Source organism: Callorhinchus milii, unplaced genomic scaffold, assembly GCF_018977255.1.
Source record: "Callorhinchus milii isolate IMCB2004 unplaced genomic scaffold, IMCB_Cmil_1.0 Scaffold5, whole genome shotgun sequence".
Classification (NCBI taxonomy): Eukaryota; Metazoa; Chordata; class Chondrichthyes; order Chimaeriformes; family Callorhinchidae; genus Callorhinchus; species Callorhinchus milii.
Window position 1 is genome coordinate 41,801,425 of NW_024704746.1, and position 19,192 is coordinate 41,820,616.

A 19,192-nucleotide genomic window follows, 5' to 3' on the forward strand; every position below is an offset into this window, starting at 1 on the left:
TGATCAAATTCCCTGATTTAGTTGGACCCTTAACTTTGACCAACTACTTAGTTACTAACCCTCGACAACATTAGTGACCACGCAGACGTGTCACATCAGTGGTGTCAAATTGTTTTTGGCTGTAGGCCACATATGTAAATATTCCAATTCTTGAGGGCCACAGGGATTGCTTTGAGAGTGCTAATAGATTTAAATCTTTAGTACATTTTTTTTTAACTTGCTGGTGAGCGTGCACAGTATGTGCTCCGTTCGATATGTTAAATTGCAAAATCATAAATCTTTTGCACACAGGTTAATTGTTTGCCATTTTCAAAAAAAAACACATTTGTTGCTGGTTACCTGTACACCTACAATCTGGTGTAGAATGCATTAGTGCTGAGTTGTATTTCATGTACGTCCTTAAGCGGCTAGCAGAGAAAGATAAATTTGGGCCATTAACTTGGCTGGAATTTAACCCCAGCCTCCAAAGTGAAAGGGCAGTACGTAACCATCTTATTTCATTTCAAATGTTTGGACTTCAGAATTATTGATAGCGTTGCTCACAAGTGCAACTTTAATGCGTTGTAGGTCGGGCAATAATATTGCCGGGATGAAAAGAACATTGTTATTGAGGCATTTGACTTTATCGAAGATGTAACCCGGTCATTTTATTCATGATGGATTTGATGTTGCAAGCCAATCAGCAGCAGAAAGGAGAAAGGGAGACCTCATACATTCTACCTTTTTAAACCATAATTAGGATGTACCTGAAGCTTGACCTTTACAGTACATTATACATGATCCCAAAAAAAATACATCAGTTAATGTCGGAAAGGTTGTAGCTTTAAGGGTGCAATAGACGGTGGGGGTGAAATTTGCAGTGTTTCATAGTGCATTGTATGAAACATTATGAAACACTGCTAATTTCTTCCTGTTCAATAGCTAGCGCCCGTGTACGCTCACCTGTCAATCAGCACAGCTTGCCAGAAGACACAGCTGCCACCTCACAATTTTCTTTGCGGATCTCTGCTCCCATCTGCCAACATCAACGCAGATCTTCGGTAAAAGAAGTCTAACTTTGTTTAGTGAATTTTGTGATCGGCAGCGCTGCGGTTGCACTGTTAGGTCCTGAATTGTAACTCCTGGCAAGCTCCCGATCCCTCCATCTTACCTGAGGAGATGGCAAACAGAGGCAAGATAATTCCCAATGCTCCAAGATACTACCCTGCATGAAAGACACCTCGTAAAGGCAAGTTATTGTTGTTTGTTGAAGAGAAGGAGGAGGAGGTCAGAAGGACAGTGTATCACATTGCACTGTAGGTCGGGTAAGACTGGAGAAAATTGAGGGCTAAGGTTTAGTGTTTTGGTTCTCCTTTGGTACAGAAACTTGTTAAAAGGAAAGTTTGACAGCAGAAAATGATCTAGTACTTTCCTCCAGTATTGCAAATAATGCCAGTTGCCCTCCTGCCAACTGCATACAGAAAAATCCTTTCTCTACTGATGACAGTACCTGTGGGAATTAACTCCTCTTCAAATTAGTTATTAGATTACAAAAGTAAAATTGTGAAGTACTAAACTTCTTAAAGCATTTAATTGTTAGGATATTTTGTATCGATAATAATAGTAAAATAAATTCACTACACAATTAATAGATTTATCCTGCCTATTCAATTGCTTAAATTTCTTATGAAATTATGGTTTTGAATATACTGGCAGCAGGGATTCTTCCCACTCTGATCCTGTTAAACATTCAATGCCAAACCTTGACGAGTAGGGCGATCCGAGCTGGGTAAAAAGCAGGAAGCTTGCCAGACAGTGCTCTCAGTGGCAAGTTATACATATGTAGCTGGTTAGACGCCAACAATACCCTAACATATACTCTCGGACCTCCAAGCATTGGCTCTTACCAACCTGTGCCTAATACTCTCCGGGATTAGGTAAACAGGATGCGTACTTCAAGGAAAAGAGTGCACATTCCATTCCAGACAAAGGGAAATTTCCAGGTGTAGGTGCCATACACATATGGACTCTAAGTCTGGTTTGGATATTCTTAAGTAACCAAAGTGGTGATGGGTTTCTGCATATGTCAGACACCCGGCTGTTCAAAAAAATATTTCGGGAGCATTTAAAACAACATCAAAATTTGGTCTACAAGTCAGATAAGCTAAACATTTCTGACAGTTTGAGGACATGATCCATTTTTCATTTAATACCCTTCATGCAGGGTAGTGTCTTGGAGCATTTTTCACTGACTTTTCACAAGTCAGTGCTGTGTTGATGAACATTGAAGCAAAATGTACAAACGAGTGGAAGTTTGCACATCTCAAGCTTCGGCTTCAATGGCCATTTATCCACAGTCTTTATTTATGAAGAAAAAAGATGCATCAGCTGGTAGGAGAACATGAAGAACAACAAAAACAGTAACTTTGATTTATATAGCACCATTTATGAAGTGCAGTGTGAAGAATTGTTCATTTTTGCAATTGAACTGTGTGGAATATTTAAAACCATTGATTCCATTTTGTTTTCTCAGAAAAAAAATTAGTAATTTAGGACTTCTAAAAAGAAAACTACTGTGATAACCAATTTTATGCAAAGCTTTCCGGTGGAATTGATCTGACATAGTTTTTAAAGGCAACCAGTATCTGTTTTAAGTGTTGCAGGTCCTCTGGTGATTGTTTTGTGTGATCTGGCTGTGTCTTGGTCTCCATGTGGTGTATCTTTTACTTAGAGCCATGTGCAAATCATGGGATGAAAAATTCAAGGTGTGATCTGATAATGATCATTACATCACATAAAAAACTGAGTTTGAACCAGTTGTTAACTGAAGACTAGCCAAGACTTTATGCTATCCTGCGTAAAGGATGCTGTATACACGTTCAAGTGGAAGTGAACTCTTTCCCACGCCTTCAATGGTTGGTCCTAAAGCCAATCCAAAGCTGCCATTGAACTGTTTGCAGCACTTTCATGGAATCTAAGCTTAATTCAGATAAGTGCATGTTTCTCTGGAAATGAAAGCATTGTTTTTGTAAGTCCTTGTTCCAAAAGCACTGATTTAATGAGAATGTCACTGCAGTTTATTGATGCAATAGGTAGCCTTTCAGCATCTTGACAGTCCTGCTTCAATTTGTAAATTGCTCACCAAAAATAGTTAATGATCTTGCTCACAACAGGTGACAAATGGGATAGTTGAAACTAAATTAGATTGAAAGATACAAAAGTGATTTATTACCAATATTTGCTCATGCATTGACATTCACTAGCACGAGTGAGCTAGACGAAAGTTTGGTCCTAACATTTCAAGCATGCAGTCTGAAAAGTTATGTGGTTTATGACTTTACTGACAAACCAGCTAAAGTAAACGTGGTGCTCGGCCTCAGCGCAGGGATCTAGTTTAGGAAGTAACAGGAGTTTGTGTGGTCTCAGCACGTTCTCAGTTAGGTGCACAAACCTGCTTAGAGTTCTTAGCTAATTGGGACCAAATTAGAATCTTACTCATAAAGTCCCATAGGATGCCTGGATTTATAACAGCAATTACCTCATTGTTGCGATGTGGGTGAACCCCTGAAGAGAGACAACAGTTTGCTTTCCGATGTGTGTCAATTGGGTGCTACATAAGCTGACGTGTGTCTGTTATCAAAGTAGTAATATTCTTCATCTCAATAAACAAAAAAAAACCCTAGGGACCAACATTCAGTACAAGAACACTGCATTTTGTATATGAATTTTTTTTTGATAACTCTGCATGACAAATGACCTCTACAATGACACCCATGTCTGTGTGCATTGCAAACATTGTGACCAGAACTACATTTCTGTCTCTCTCTCTCTCTCTCTCCCTCTCTGTCTCACTCGTACCTTCAATGCGCCATATTCAGGCACTTTATGGTAGAACTCCACTAATGGCCTGCTTCACAGAATTGAAGTGGTATCAGTGGAATTTCTTTCCATGGAAGCAGTTGATAACAAATTGAAAATATATTCACATTTTTTTTTGAGTTCAGGCTAGTAACAGCTAAATATTCATACTAGCCTCCTCACCAGTGAAACGAGGAACACAGGGGGCCCACGCGGTCATGTTAATTTTACATTTAATCTCTGCACTGGGGATTTTCAAGATGGCAGTCAATCACTTGCAGAGAGTGGCAGTTCACATAATGGGAAGTATTAAAGTGCCCCGAATGCTTGTAATAATCCTCATTAGCATTACATTAAAAAAAACGCACCTCACACATCGCATAAACAACATATCACATAATGGGGAGCTAAGGTGAATGAGGTTCCATGAATGAGGACGATTTTCAGTTTGTTTGTCACCCACCTCAGTTTACCCACCAGGCGATACCTCACGGAATAAACCAGGTATTGTATTGCATTGCAATGCAACTGTATTGTATGTGTCGCATTATATTGTCGCTGCCCCCCCCCCACCTATTCTCTCCGTATAAATATTTATACTTCTGTGACGCTTGAGTCTGCTTCATACCCTGAGAGTGTAGTGAACTGTCGCAAGGCGCGTTGTGTTTATTACAATCATCTTCTTTAAAAACAAGGGACTAATGAGGCCAATTCGAGGATCAGCAATTGGAAACAGACCAGACGGAGTCTCCACTCCAGCTATTTTCCTGCCTGAGCAGTGCGGTCTGCATCTAAATATTTAAATGTACAACTGGCCACTTTTCAAGCAGCTTTACGCTTCGAGTTGATGAATATGAATAGCAGAAATTGAATTGAATGAAGGAACATTTTACCTGGCTGTGAAGTGCCAGTGGGAAACAATTTTTTTTTCTCTCTGGACAATTTTCTTCTGAGCCATTGACTTCTCCCTGTGACAAAGGTACCGGACACCTTCAGTTACCTCGCCATGTGGTTACTGTTTGTTGGTGAGCTTAAGCAGTGAGCGTCAGGAGGAATTGAACTATGGGGACATGATAGGCAAATCTGAACCTGACACCGCCCATGTGAGCTGTACAGTAGGGGTGGTGGGAGGAGGAGGAGGTTGCCACTAAATAATGATCGAGAACAGGAAGCACGATTGATTTATACCCCCATGGAAACCAAGTGGTGGTGTAGTGGATTATGAGCGCCCCAAAGATGCTGCTTTGGCTGAGATTAGGTAACTCAAGATCAGGTATTGAACTTACAATCTTCTGATCTATATGCTTAATACTACAAATTGTCCTTACATTTGATATAGTGGGCCATTCACGTCAGGAGGATGCCTCAAAGCACTTCACAGTATTCACTGCAGAGCACAGTGACTGTGTATTTTAAAGGTGACTGGTGCTTAATTCTGCAACAAAAATTGCCTTTACCCACTAGACTATTATTGGGCATGTCTTGATTCATGGTTTTTTTTAAAAAAGGAAAGAAATCTGAAATGAGAGCCCCCATAGCTGTAATTTGACATGGTTCAAGTCCAACCTCACTAACTACATGAACCCAACTGTTTACAAGGAGATTTTTCTTTCCTAAAACAAACATTGAGCAGAAGGAACAGTCTAAAGACACTGAGGTGCCCTTAACGCTGCTCCTGTTTTAAGATGGGAAAACCAGATGAAGATCCCAGCTGAAAATTTAGCGGTTAACATTCTGGAGTCCCTAAATAAACACCTGTGTGTTTGTCCAGCTTAGGATGAAATAAAATGAAAACCAAATAATGTGTGACTTTTCTGGAATACTTTACATCTCCGCTTGGAAAGTTTCCCACCAAGACCATGTAGAAACGAAGAAATCATGAATGGCGCCACTTTTAATCATGCAATATGTTATGGTGTGTAAAGTTAGGGAGTTTATTTTTGGTGGGGGAATGTACGGAGCCGGTGTACTCTGTTACTGCTTCACCATTTCACCTCTGGGACGACGGGTTTGAATCCAGGCCAGGTCGATCGGATGAAAGCCTCCTCTCTCTCACAGTTGTTAAAAGTCTGAAGTGAAGTACGTTTTTGTATATTTCAGTTCAGTCTCCAATGGGCGGGGGTCCATAAAACAGGTCCATAAGCATGCACTAATTTTAACTTAGCCAGCAGTCCACGTTCCAAGAATTAGCTGTGGTTAGCTTTGTGGGAAATGGAAAAATCCAGACTAAGAGGTGTGCTTCTGAAGTTACATGTTTGGGACAGAATGAAGTTCTCCTCTTTAGTAAGCCTCTGTGCTATACCTGCCTGAGAGTCCAAACATATTGCAACCACTTCCCAACACTGACATTGTTCAACTTGAACAGCACATTTACCTGCAGTGATCATCACATTTTACTATATATGACTGTATTGTTTGCCTGCACATCACCTCACTACACTTTGCAGTAAAATCCTGGGATGCGATTTGGAACATCTCGTGGACATGATAAAGTGCTTTATTTATCAAATGCAAGGATTATTATTATTTAATTAAAAAAAAGCTTTTTCCCCCCCTCTCATCTGACTTGATGTGTTCTGGTTACAATTATAAAATTGATTTGAATTTTCCATGCTGGCTAATTGCAATTTCTGTAGTTCCTGACCAGTTCACACTTCCCATGAGGTGGTGTATATGACTCACATTTTGCAATATATGGGTTCCTTATGCGTACACTTAAACCAAGCAATTCCCCCAGAATGCAGAATGGTAAAAGGTTGGAAATAAGAACGTTTGCGGATAATTTTTTGTAAAAAAAATTGCAGTCCTGATATTGTACAGTTTTTTTTAAAAAAAGCATAATTTTCTTGGTTCATCAGAAGACATGGGCATTTTCCAGATGTAGCTTCGAACTTTCAAAAGCAAAAGTGGAGCGCGTTTCAAGAGGGAAACGTATAGGTATGTGAAAAAAAGGCACTTGAAGAGTTATGGGGGTTGAGTGGCGGGGCATTGGTCAGCTTGCTATGAGAGCCCGGTGCAGACTCGATGGGCTGAATGGGCCTCCTTCAGTGCTGTAGATGTCTGTAATTCTATGTAAGTGGCCATTCAGAATGGTACGCATGCCTGTTGTATACTGCCTGTGACCTTTGAGATGTGCAGTGTTCATTTATTTTCGGGCTCACTAAAATGTGCATAATAGGGTGAACATATTCAGCTTCATTAATATGTTTTGAAATTTATTTCGGCCATTAATGAGAGGTGACTTACAGTGCATTACCCATCCTTTGATTGGATTCACTGTGTCACCTCATTGGGTTCCCTGTCACTTCGTCTTTCAGGTTATGTGTGCGTGTGTTTTAACAAATCCATTTCATAATGAAGTATATTTTGTAATTATCGAGATTATAAAATGTGGTCTTTAATTCAGTCACACAAAGCACAAATGTAAATTTGAAACGCCTGTAAGGGGGCAAGCATTGTATGCTATCTTCAGTTTTACTATTCTATGTGCAATGGTGTGTATTTTGTTAGGTATCTGCATAATGTGACAGGTGCATAACCCTTGGGAGCCCTCTTTCTTGCTGTGAAACCCAGTGTCATCGCATGCAATATAGTATAATATCCCCAAGCACACAACAGTTTTCAATGCAATGTCATTAATAGCATTTTTAAAGAAGTGGTCCCACTTAATTTTTTCTTCACGTGCCCTCATTTCAACTGGATGAGATTTTTCATGCAAACTAAAAAATGAATTAAAGCCATATATGAGTCCCTGTCTTGGTCTCGAGGACCTGGCAATGCTGCCACACTCTTGATGTTCAATCCAACTCATTTATGGGTAGAAGCCTACATCGGGACTTTGAACTCACGTGGCACTCCAGTGCAACACTGAAGGAGCACTGCATTGTCGGAGGTGCCATTCCTTCAGATGATATGTTAAACCAAGATCCCATCTATCTTTTCAGCTGGACTTCAAAGATCCCATGGCAATATTTGAAATGAAAAGGAAGTATTTCCCATTGTCTTTGCCAACAATCCCCCAGCTGTGAGTGGAATTTTGCTGTTGTCAAAATTGTTCTCCACATTCATTTGCAAATACACTTTACAGCAAATACTATGAAAAGCTTTGAGATGCTCTCGTAATGTGAAAGGTGCTATATGATATGTAAAGATTATTATCATTATTCTGACGGCAAAGATTTTTCCCTGAATATTGCCAGTACTATTCAGCAGTGGTCAACAGGAGGTGCCTTTATGTGGAACTGACTTGGTTTTGCTTTCCTATCATTTGGCACATTGTTAAGTAGCCTAATTCTGTAGCTTCTGAAACTCAGATCCTTTTGCATGGGAATCTGGTCTTAAGTTACAGGGAGCAGACTCTCCCCGTGACCAACCCACAGGGAAAAAACTTAGGTAACAAACTAAAGGTCTTCAAACTGTAAATGTTAATATTTCAAAAAAATCATGGAAGGGTGAAAACTTCGATCCTTTTGTGCAACAAAAAGTGCTGCTCGTGGCAGAGTTTCATTTCATAATATTTCAGTTCTTCACAGCCTGAGAAGGAACGAACGCTCATCGTAAGGGCATTTTCTTCGGTCATTACTGAACTAGATGTAGAAGAGCAATGTCCTGATCCCTTTGGGATTGTTCTTTAAATACTCTTCTCCTCACAAGAGTCCAATAAGCACTTTACCATCAGTTAGGTGTTTATCTAGTTGTTCCTAGTTGCTGAGAATTCTCAATAAGTAGAGTCCATACAGCTCTAAAACTCATAGCTAAAGATATAGTTCTCTTTATTGTCTGTTTTATTAATTCATCTGAAGTCCACACAATTCAGTAAGCACAGTGTTTTTTCAATGGACTTATCTGTTGGATGCACTTTATTAATGCTGCAGTCCCCCAATGTAACTTTTCTTTTATTTGTTTGACTAATTTCAGAGAGAATTGCCCCTTGTCACTGAAGCAAATACTGTGTAATATTTAGCTTAAGAAAGTTAATCAGAAGCTTACATAGAATATTATAGACTGGTAACAAGTCATTTGACACCACTAGTCCATGCCGGTGTTTATCCTCCACACAAGCCCCAACCCGCCTCATTCCCCTCTCCGATACCCCTCCTATTCCCTTCTGCATCATATATGCATCAAGTTTCCTCTTAACATATTGATGCTTTTTGCTTCAACCTCAAGTTTGGCAGTGAGTTCCACATTCTCACTACTCTTTGCATAAAGAAATTCCTCCTAAGCTCCCTTTTGGATCTGTTACTAATTACTTTATATTATTTTTAGCACTCTGAGATTCTGCCCTGTGTGAAGGGCGCTATATAAATGCAAGTTGTTGTTTTAAAGAATGTTATTGATGGCTGTGTTGAAAATATGGAATCCGATGATAATTTGTAGAGTCCTGTACCTTAGTGGTTCGAGCACTCACCTCTCAAGCGAGAGGACCTGGGTTCGATTCTGGGGCAAGGTGAAACGTTAGGCAAGTTTGTTAGTCAGTCGGCGGATCGCTTTTCCGGGGGTAATAATCCCTTCAAAACAAAATAAAAATAATCATAATTTGACCACTCAATCCACGACTGTTTGTGGAATACTGCTGTGCGCAATTGGCTACTGCATTTCGCCCACAAAATATTCACTTTACAGTATATTCTGTGAAGTGCTTTGAGCTGTCTCGAAGATGTGATGAGGTGCTATATCAAATGCAAGGATTGTTATTATTATGTTCAATCTTGAAAGGTCTCGGGTTCAATCTCAAGCCAGCTGATCTCACCTCAGGCAGGGGTACAGCCAGCGCAGATGGTCTCAGCACACTCACGTTGGGAAGGAGAGCTTTCCTGCTCTAGATTCCTGTCCAGTGTCCCCTGTTGGAAAGTATGCATATGGATGTTCCATGCAAACAGAATTCGTCTCCGATGTGATGTCTTTATGTGGTATCAGAGGATATTGGTATCCGGAAACTGTGAGCTAACAGAAGTCCATGCTTTCAGGCGAGGGAGGGGAGGGAGGAGACTTTTTTAAAAAAAATAGTTTTAGTATTATTCAATTTATGAAAAAAGATAACTGCTCGAGAGAGCCTCCATTAATTATTGTTTCTTGATTCAGAGCTAATAGTGCTGAACCATTTTGCTTTTTCCAATTACAGTAGTCAAATAAAAACTCAATGTACATTCTGGTGGATTTGCTCCTTATTTTTGCTCCACAAACATAAACTAGTTACACACATACCAAAAAAGTTAATAATACGTGATGAATATACACTTCCCAAATGAAGTGTCATGATTTATTTAAACATGTTTTGTGGAGAATTATGCTACGAAGTAACTAAATTCTTCAAATGTGGCAGTCGGATTTCTGTTTTCTCTGGAAACTCTGGAACCTTAATTCCCACCTAGTCTTACCATGTAAGATCATTTTTGTCTTAAAATTTAAGACAATTGTAGAAAATTCTTAGTCATATTTAATTTGAAAGCTGTTTTTCTGCAGTCCTTGAAAAGAAACTGGCACCACATTTAAGACTGGATTGAAGAATTTCCATAATTCTGTGCAGGATTAAATTTTTAGACAAAATGGTTTTACAAGTAAACACAAGGTGCAATTTCAGGCCTTGGTATTTTTAAGTGGATTTCTTAATTGAAAAATCAGTTGGTCTGTGACGCTGACTTGTGGGAATGACCGCTCTAGCTCCAGCTATTTGTTAATTAAGAAATCTGTTAAGAAATAATGCAAAATGCACCCCTATATCACGATCAGACTCGAAAAGGAACCAGCATATACAATATTTTTCTGAATACAATACATATTTTGCACCATCTTTTAGCTTCTTGCCCATTTCTGCTTTTCTTTAACAAATACATGTCATAATCCTGTACTAGAGAATACAGAGCACTCAGCTCAGATTCCTATACTTTACAGTAAAATCCTATGAGACACTTTGAGCTGTTCTCCTGACGTGAAAAGCACTGTACCGAATGCAATGATTATTATTTTTTATTTAGTTACTTTGACTTGAAGATGCTGTTCTCTGGCGGACTTTTGCTTCAAAAACAAATTTTATATAGCTCCCTTCACATCAGGAAGATGTCCCAAGGCACTGGACAGTCAAGGATTTTCTTCATAAACACTTGTGAAGTAGCAGGTACTCTAAAATAGTAATTGTTATTTGCACACTTCATTATTTATTACAATTCATAAAGGTTATATTTGCAGAAAAAAGTTGCGGTATTAAAAAGTACACTGTCAAGTTTCTAATGATTTTTAAAAAAAGAAACTGCCTTTTGTTTGTTAGGCTTGGTTTAAACAAAAAATACATTGATGTGTTTTGGGGCGAATTCATCACAGTGTGCTTTGAGTCCCAAAGGATTGTATTGTCAACAGCTGTTTCATATCTTCTTATTTTAATGGAAGAAATATGTACCAACAAAACCTAAATGCCACTGAATTCTGTTTTGAATATGGCAAATGGTACTGCAGTAAGTGGTTTGGTTTGACAAGTACTTGCTGTAAGCAAGTAAATGTCATTTAATATGTCAGTTACATTGTTGGAGTCTGCATCAGGAGAGATGTATTAGGAAAACCCTATAATCAGGTTGCTGGTTCTTGTAAATAGGATACTCAATGTTAAAATTGCTTGCAATTCTTTTTGCATCTAATAGCATCTCACTGATGTCAAGTGGAAGTAAATCTCTGGAAAACAAACTGTTTTGCAGATGGCAATACCTGGCAGTAATACAAAATATTAGAACAGGGAGTTTCCATTGGAGGTGTCCAACAGAAGCTGAAGTATAATCTGAAGTCAACTGAATGCTTTTCCTGAAAGCAGCATGAATAACAGCAGCAAAAAAAATTTACCTGTGTAAAACGCACGGGAGCAATAAACGAATTATACTAGCTCTACATGCACAATCTGATTACTCTGACCAGAGTGTTAATTGGATTCTAACTGCCAAATCTGATATATCTAGCTTTGTAGTGGAAACCCTTTTGAAAGTGATGAACTGTAATTCACTGAGCTGCTTGAAGCACTTGTAATTTACTGTGTGTCATACTATGAAGAGTGCGACCTAATGGACTTCACATTACCTGTAGCATCAGAAACCTTTGAGTGAAACTAGCTGTTGTAAAGTGATAGTGAAAGGCAGTGAGATAGATATGTGGTGAACCTGCCATATTTAGCTGAAATGCGGTCCTCATGGCTTTCAGTAATACATGATGGTTTAGGCATGTCTGGCAGAGCTCATTTTCTGTCTGCAGGTAGCTTATACATATAATGTTTTAAAAAAAAGGAGCCTAAACAGTGTGAAACGATACTTGTGCATTGAAGCTGATAATTAGACCAAGCCTGGAAATGACAAAGAAAAATACACGCAGGGTTAACCTGCAGAATATATCACAAAAATCCTTTATAAAAAAGCTGTCATTCTCAAATGAATTTTGACTCGTATTTACAAGTGGAATGAATGCTCGACTGAAGTTATTGATGATTTCAGAGGAAGAATCCTTTTATGGGGAAGCACTTTTTTTACTTATTGTAATTATTTTAGGTTTTAAACATTTTGTTGGTTTAAAATTAAAGTTTGCTGTGACATGTACAATGCTCCTTTAGCGGTAACCCAACCAGCAAATAAACTGGTATGGATGTCCACAGGATTTAAACAAAGTGCCACTTTATCTAGTCCCTGAACATGTTAGTGGGACCTGCACTATTGTACAGACTGATGTGGTGCTTCGTAGGCTTTCGTGCTAAATGTAATTCTATTTGCAATCGTTCATTCATACTTAATATTTACTGCTTTAAAATTGCTAGTTGTAAATCTCACAAACAAATTTGAATTGTGCTTGCAATCGGATTCTTTTTGAGATGGGATAGACTTGAAGACGAGCTATAAACGTGTCACAACACTGACCTTCATATTTGCAAGTGGAGAAGATTGGCTTACAGTTATCAGAGCATCCTTAATTGTTCTTTATCATTTGGGGAGTAACAGGTCGCCCTAATCTGTCAAAAGTGTAACAGTTTTAACCTCCCGAAACAATGCAGTGATTGCAGCTTGTTCTTATTGTGAAGATCATTTGAGCCATTGAATCACATCAGTGCGCTACTCTTGGTTGAAAACCTAAAACAAGCTGTGTTTGTGGTGATTCCGACTACGCTGCGATGCCACTCTGGCGTTTTGTTTTCACAAACAGAACTGCATGTGTGTAAAAAAAACATACAAGCCAGCAGACTAGAAGGCTTCTAGGATAGCTATCCAATCTTTGATCCGTTGTTATTAGCCGTCGGTATTCAGACAGAGTAATTGCCGAGCCTCTTGGTACAAGGTTCACAGTAAATCTACCTCAGTTTTCCCTTTTCTTCCTGCCTGCCTCCATTGAAGTTGACCTCTGTCAGTTAGAGAGCCTCATCAGTGACTCCAACCGCACCAAGAGCATCTTAATGATCTGAAATTCTTCTGAGAAGTTGGTGATGTTTTCTCATCAGGATCCAATTTGGAGCGCTTTGTTCCATTCTTGAACTTGTCTTTGGAACCACAGAATAGCAAGTCAGTTTGTAGTCTTTTACACCGTGAGTTAGAAAGCCAAAATATAGGAAAGATGGGAAAGAAAAAAAGTGATATTTGCAAAAAAAAAGATTTGTTCTAACAATGTTTTGGGTTGTAAAATAGTATATTCAGCATGTTCATAGGCATAGGGAATAAGGATATTATATAAATAAGATAAAACTGAAGGCAAATGTATTTCAGTTGTTAGATCTTAATTTCCTAAAATCTGACAGTAAATTTAGCATCAATGACCTGATTATTTCAATACAGTAATTCACATTTGTACAGAAATAAAGGAGAAGCACTGAGAGTGGAATAGTTAATGCTATGCTGTTCTTTTTATGTGAGAATGTTTTCAGTACGAATGATTCGAAAATGCTTATTACTGTTAGCCCTTCATAGCCTGATCTTTAGAAGTAAAATTTACTGCAATTCAACCTCTATTCCTCTCTATTCACCACACTTGTCAGTCAGCTAGAAGCTGTATCTACAGGAATGGAGGTGTTATATTCCGGCAATTATCATGTCATATACTTGAAAATGTAAATGAATGTGTGTGTAAAATTAAATTTATGGGTTGTCAGTGAAGAATAAGAACCAGGAGAGCAATTACTTATCTGCTTTCATCTCTCCAGCTCTGATACATCAGGCAGAAAACCATGCAGATAAATGCTGGAATTAGCATTATGCAGGTCTTAAAATGAATGGGCTGGTGTCTTGTGTTGCCTTCTATAGCTTTTGTTTTGAAGAGCAAATGAAATTAAGATGATTATCATCCATCAATCTGCTTAGAATGACTGTGAAAGAACAAAAGAAGCTTACATTCCATGTTTATTTCGTTTTCACAGAGAGGCAGTTTTTTTTATATATATTGGAACAGCTTCATATTTTGATGAAATGGTTATTATTTAGAATACTTAATTCCTTCCTTCAACCCAATCCAGAAATGCGTTTTCCACACAAACGCACGTGAACAACACCGAGTGCTTAGAAACTGATGCAAAGCCAGTAAAGTGAATTAGAAACGTGAATTAACAGTTATTAATGCAGTCAGTTGTGTCAATAAAATTTAATGACTACCGAGAATTAAAAATGTATTTGCAGATGATATCTGATCGCTGCATCTTGGCCACTGTTTATGTGCCTGCAGCAACTTATCTTTTTAATGGTAAAATCGTATCTGGTGGTGTGTGCTTCAATCGTACATTTCAAAATTAATATTTTAAAATTGAACACTTTTTGAAGCCAGAATACAAACACGATTACTGTTGCAATTTCCCACTGAGTGCACGTTACCTTACAGGATGAAGTTTTAAACCAGGGTTCCGGCTTAAAATGCTAAGATCGGAAATTTTGGTGGCTTTAATTCACCAAGTTTCAGGACTCTGTGAACAATGCTGTAGATTTGTTTGAATATGAATGTGCAGTGGGATGTAGTTTGACCTTCAGCTGTGATTTCAGTTCATCAGGATTAGTCAAGCTAGGCGATCAAGACTGCTAATGCATAATGACTTATAAAATGAAAAATGTGTAGTGACCATGCAAATGTTTCAGCTAATCAAAGAGGAGAACTTTAGCTTTGAGAAAAAAGAAAAACAAGGGCATGTCAAGGCCTAAAGTGAAGATGTGTGTAAAATAATCTGAGCAGCTTTATTAGCCAGTGAGGTTTAGAAGTTCTATTTTGGTCTTTTTAACATGTAGCACCGCAAAATATGTTGTGTAAATATTATCAAGATTTTGTGAAGAGCTTGTATTTTTGTCCCCCTTTTTTTTGTAGCAAGGCTCACATAGAAACCTGCTTTTAAGAGGATGTGATATAAAATGCATAACTGGAGAGCTAAAAGCTGTAAAAAGTATGCATTTGCAGGCTTTTCTGGAGCTGTCACTTAGTCATTTGTAGAATTAAGAAAAGGGCTTATTGTCTTAATTTAGCACGTGAAATGCATTTGGGATGATGATAATACTTGAAAGGGTCGGTACACAGTTCTGCATCTTGTATTTTCTGGATGTTTAAGTGACAAAAATATGCTGTTGTTTTAATAGCTCGTGAGTCTTCTCTTCTCTCACTCCCAACCCTCCCCATGCGTACAAAGAAATATAACGAATCAACATGGTTGTAATCCAATCGAGGGGTTCGTATGACCTTATACACAGTAGCTTATAAGCATTATTTGAACCTCAAAATTGGATTACATCCTTAACTGCCTTCCACACATTTCGTTATTTTCATTGAATTTATCCCATGGTCTCCAGTAACAAGGTGAAAATCAATAGTGTAACAGTGTGTTTTTATCTGTCCTAAGATCAAGATGTACAAGGGAACCCCATCATATAGCATTGCCTCGCGTTTTACACGGGTTACAGTGATCCACTCTAACCAGATGGTCAGGACACCTGGTTTCCAGCTTTGATGAATCGTCTTTCTGGGCTCAAAAAATGGCCAAATTCTGGTTTATCAAGTCACCGCAAGTGTCACCTCCTCTGCAACTAATCCTAGTCCAGGATGTACTGCTGATGTCACTTCCGTAGCTGAAGAATTTTTATGCACCTCACTTATAATGCGGCCACTGGGACATTGGGCACAGCTTACATCGAGATTTCCCTGCACTCCGTTTTAAGTGCAAATAAATTCTTGATGTCTGTAACAGTATATTTGCGTCGGGAAAAAGAAAACATTTTGCATGTGATCTAAACAACGTACATTAATTGATCCTGCTAGTGGGTAACAATGCTTTTGTACCTTTGGGTTGTTGACACTTTACAATGGTTTACAACTTCATTACTTGTTGTTTATACGGTTTTATTCAGGTTTTAAGGGTAGAAAATCATCGTCAGGAGTTGCATATCGTCTTATATACTTAGTCCTACTGGGAAGCACCGGTGCGCTTAGTACAATCACAAAGTTAAGCAGCATGGCATAGGATATAGGGTATTACAACTGCCTGTGATGATTGAGTTGAAGAGATATAATATCAAATCATAGCTGTCGTGTTTATATCCAGCAGTTTTCTGGCTTATATGGTGCTTGGTTAACATCATGAATTTGGAAATACAGCAAGATTTGGGCCTTTTTTAGAGATGGAGGGGGGTGGGAAGAAAATTGATCTGCACAACAAAATTATCTGAAAAATAAAAATGTGCCAAAAATGAAGCAATTTTTACCACACACTGCACAATCTTGGATACACACATTCTGTAATGGATTTCATTATGAATGTTTTGCTGATAGTTCACAATAAAAACCCACTGTACCCTATCTGACTAGACATTAGCTTCAATGTGAACAATTCTGTTAATGGATGCTTCAATTTTCACAACACAATGCTCAGATGTCATGAAGCAACTAATTATTGTATGTGGGTAGTTAGTGTTTTCTTCAGTGGGCTGCATCCTGATTGTCGAGAAAGGAGAAAAAAAAGGTTTAATTTATTTAAAGCTCAGCTTCTTATGATGCGTGCCCTTTGCTGCAACTTGTCAGTTTTACACACCCTGTATTGTTCCGCATCTGCTCACAAAGGCAAACTTTAACGAAAAGCCTCTCTGGTAAGCATCATAATAAAGAACTGAACGAAATACTAAAACTGTAATGTACAGCAATAATCCTAGGTTGTTCCTTCCAAGGGGATCTGGCAATTTGAAATGTGCTTTTTTTGCTAGTCGAACAATAAGTAGAACAACAGTCTGCATTTGAAGTTTTACTGAATAAAGAAAAAGCACTAAATTGAAAAGTTATTAACAAGTAATATCCCATCAGATCACTTGTGACTGTAATAGACCATTTTCAGCAATTGTCATATCACTTTCTTAATAGTCTGTAAGAAAATGTTAGAGAAAATGTTTACACTTCAGTTTTTTATTTATATTAGGAGGTATTTGCCTTTTCAAAGAAGAAAGTAATTGCTTTTTTGAAAGGTTGAATAACTTGGCAGGTTGACAAGCTTTTCAGATTATGAGCTGGTTAGTACAAGCAATGCTTTCAAACAGTGTATCTTAGAGAACTGCTCATTGCATTCCTCAGTCTCCTGGTGCAGGGTTTTGCTTATTGAGTGGAACAGCACATAAGGAAACAAAGTAATTGCCACAAAGAATCTTGTAGCAGCATGCCTGTGCAGAGCATGGCAGACAGACATTGTTTCTGGGCACCGTTTTGAAAAAAAAGTCTTGCAGGAGCACAAGTGAAACCGCACACAGCATGCTGCAGAATGTTGGGTTGCCTTGATGTTCTGAATCTCTCTTGCTGGAGCAGGTGCCTGTGTCAGTGGCCATGATGACTCCCCAGGTGATCACCCCTCAGCAGATGCAGCAGATCCTCCAGCAGCAAGTGTTGTCCCCACAGCAGCTTCAGGCTCTCCTTCAGCAGCAGCAAGCAGTCATGTTACAGCAGGTATGAGAGCACCAGCAGCACACCTGCTCTGCACGCTCACACACTCAGATGGGATCATTTTTTTCAAGCCCGAGTTGAATTTCCTTTCTGTTATTATTGCTGTGCGCAATTGGCTGTTGCGTTTCGCCCACAAAATATTATAGCCACTTCACTTTACAGTATATTCTGTGAAGCGCTTTGAGACGTCTCGAAGACGTGATAAGGCGCTATATCAAACGCAAGGATTATTATTATTAATGTGTAGCATTTGCAATGAAAGTATCGTTTTAATAGATATATCAATGTGAATTTACCAGATATTAATTCTGGAAAGAAAAGGCCGTTTAAAGCGACTTAGCATAATTTGATTTTTATTTGCCATTTTTAATTTTTTTAAAACCCGGTACATATTACATTCGTGTTACTAAATGCAAAGGCACAATGAAAGCGGAACATTAAAAGTCTTAATATATCCACACTGCCAATTGCTAAGTGTGACAATTAGCATTCTTTTGTGATGTAAAACTACCACCGCTCGTTTTCTTATCCCGGTGTCATCTTTAAAATTGTTTGGAACTTTTTAAACCTCTCAGCTTTTCATCGACCTGAAAAGTTATTTAATTAAGCAGCTTACATGTCATGACATTAGCAGAGAGGATCTTTGTAAAACTGATTTCTGGAGAGAGGCGGGAGGGGAATCATTAATAGAAGTTTTCAAATATAATAACCTCCTGCACCGCGATATTCAGGGTCTGTTAAGTCATATCACCTGAAATTGCAGTCCTGTGACATCCAGCTGAACAGACTGACAGATTAATTAACTTTCTACCAAGAACTTAACTATGGTCTTTGTCTCACAAAGACACTTGGAATTTGCTTTTCTTTACCCTCCAGATTCTCTCTCTCACTTAATTTTTTTCACGGTTTAGTATAGTAGCATCTATTATTTTTCAGCAACAGCTTCAGGAATTCTATAAAAAACAGCAGGAACAGTTACATCTTCAGCTTCTGCAGCAGCAGCAACAACAACAACAACAGCAGCAGCAGCAACAACAACAACAACAGCAGCAGCAACAACAACAACAACAGCAACAACAGCAGCAGCAACAGCAGCAACACACAGGCAAACAATCAAAAGAGGTACGTGCTGGCTAAGTAGGCTGCCTGCATAATAGTTTGGGGGGTGAAAAGGGGGGCAGGCGAGAGGCAAGAATAGGATGAATCTTTCCATAACAAGGCTCTGGTTGTCAAAGGTACATTATTAGGATTTTGCTGAGTCTAATAACAGTGACAGTAGTACTCTCGTGCTCCTCTTCTTTGTAGTGTGGGACTCAAGAGTTCTAATCCAAAGCTGCTGTCTCTTAATGTTCACTAATGAATCACAGTGTACAAAGAGCAAGCTGTGTGATGGACAAAGTACTGATTATCTTGTAGTCACAGAGATTCTGAGTTGGTGATGGAGCCTCAGTTT

The 19,192-nt window shown here is 38.6% G+C and overlaps 1 protein-coding gene across 4 annotated transcripts in view; it reads left to right on the forward strand.

Annotated features, from left to right (window-relative positions):
* Positions 1 to 19,192, forward strand: part of foxp2 (forkhead box P2) — a 344,421-nt gene that overhangs the window by 275,394 nt on the left and 49,835 nt on the right. For all 4 annotated transcript variants that reach the window (XM_042335911.1, XM_042335910.1, XM_042335913.1 and 1 more), the window contains 2 exons: positions 17,605 to 17,742; positions 18,676 to 18,861. In XM_042335911.1, coding sequence (XP_042191845.1) covers positions 17,605 to 17,742; positions 18,676 to 18,861 — 324 coding nt within the window. The remainder of the gene's footprint in view (positions 1 to 17,604; positions 17,743 to 18,675; positions 18,862 to 19,192) is intronic.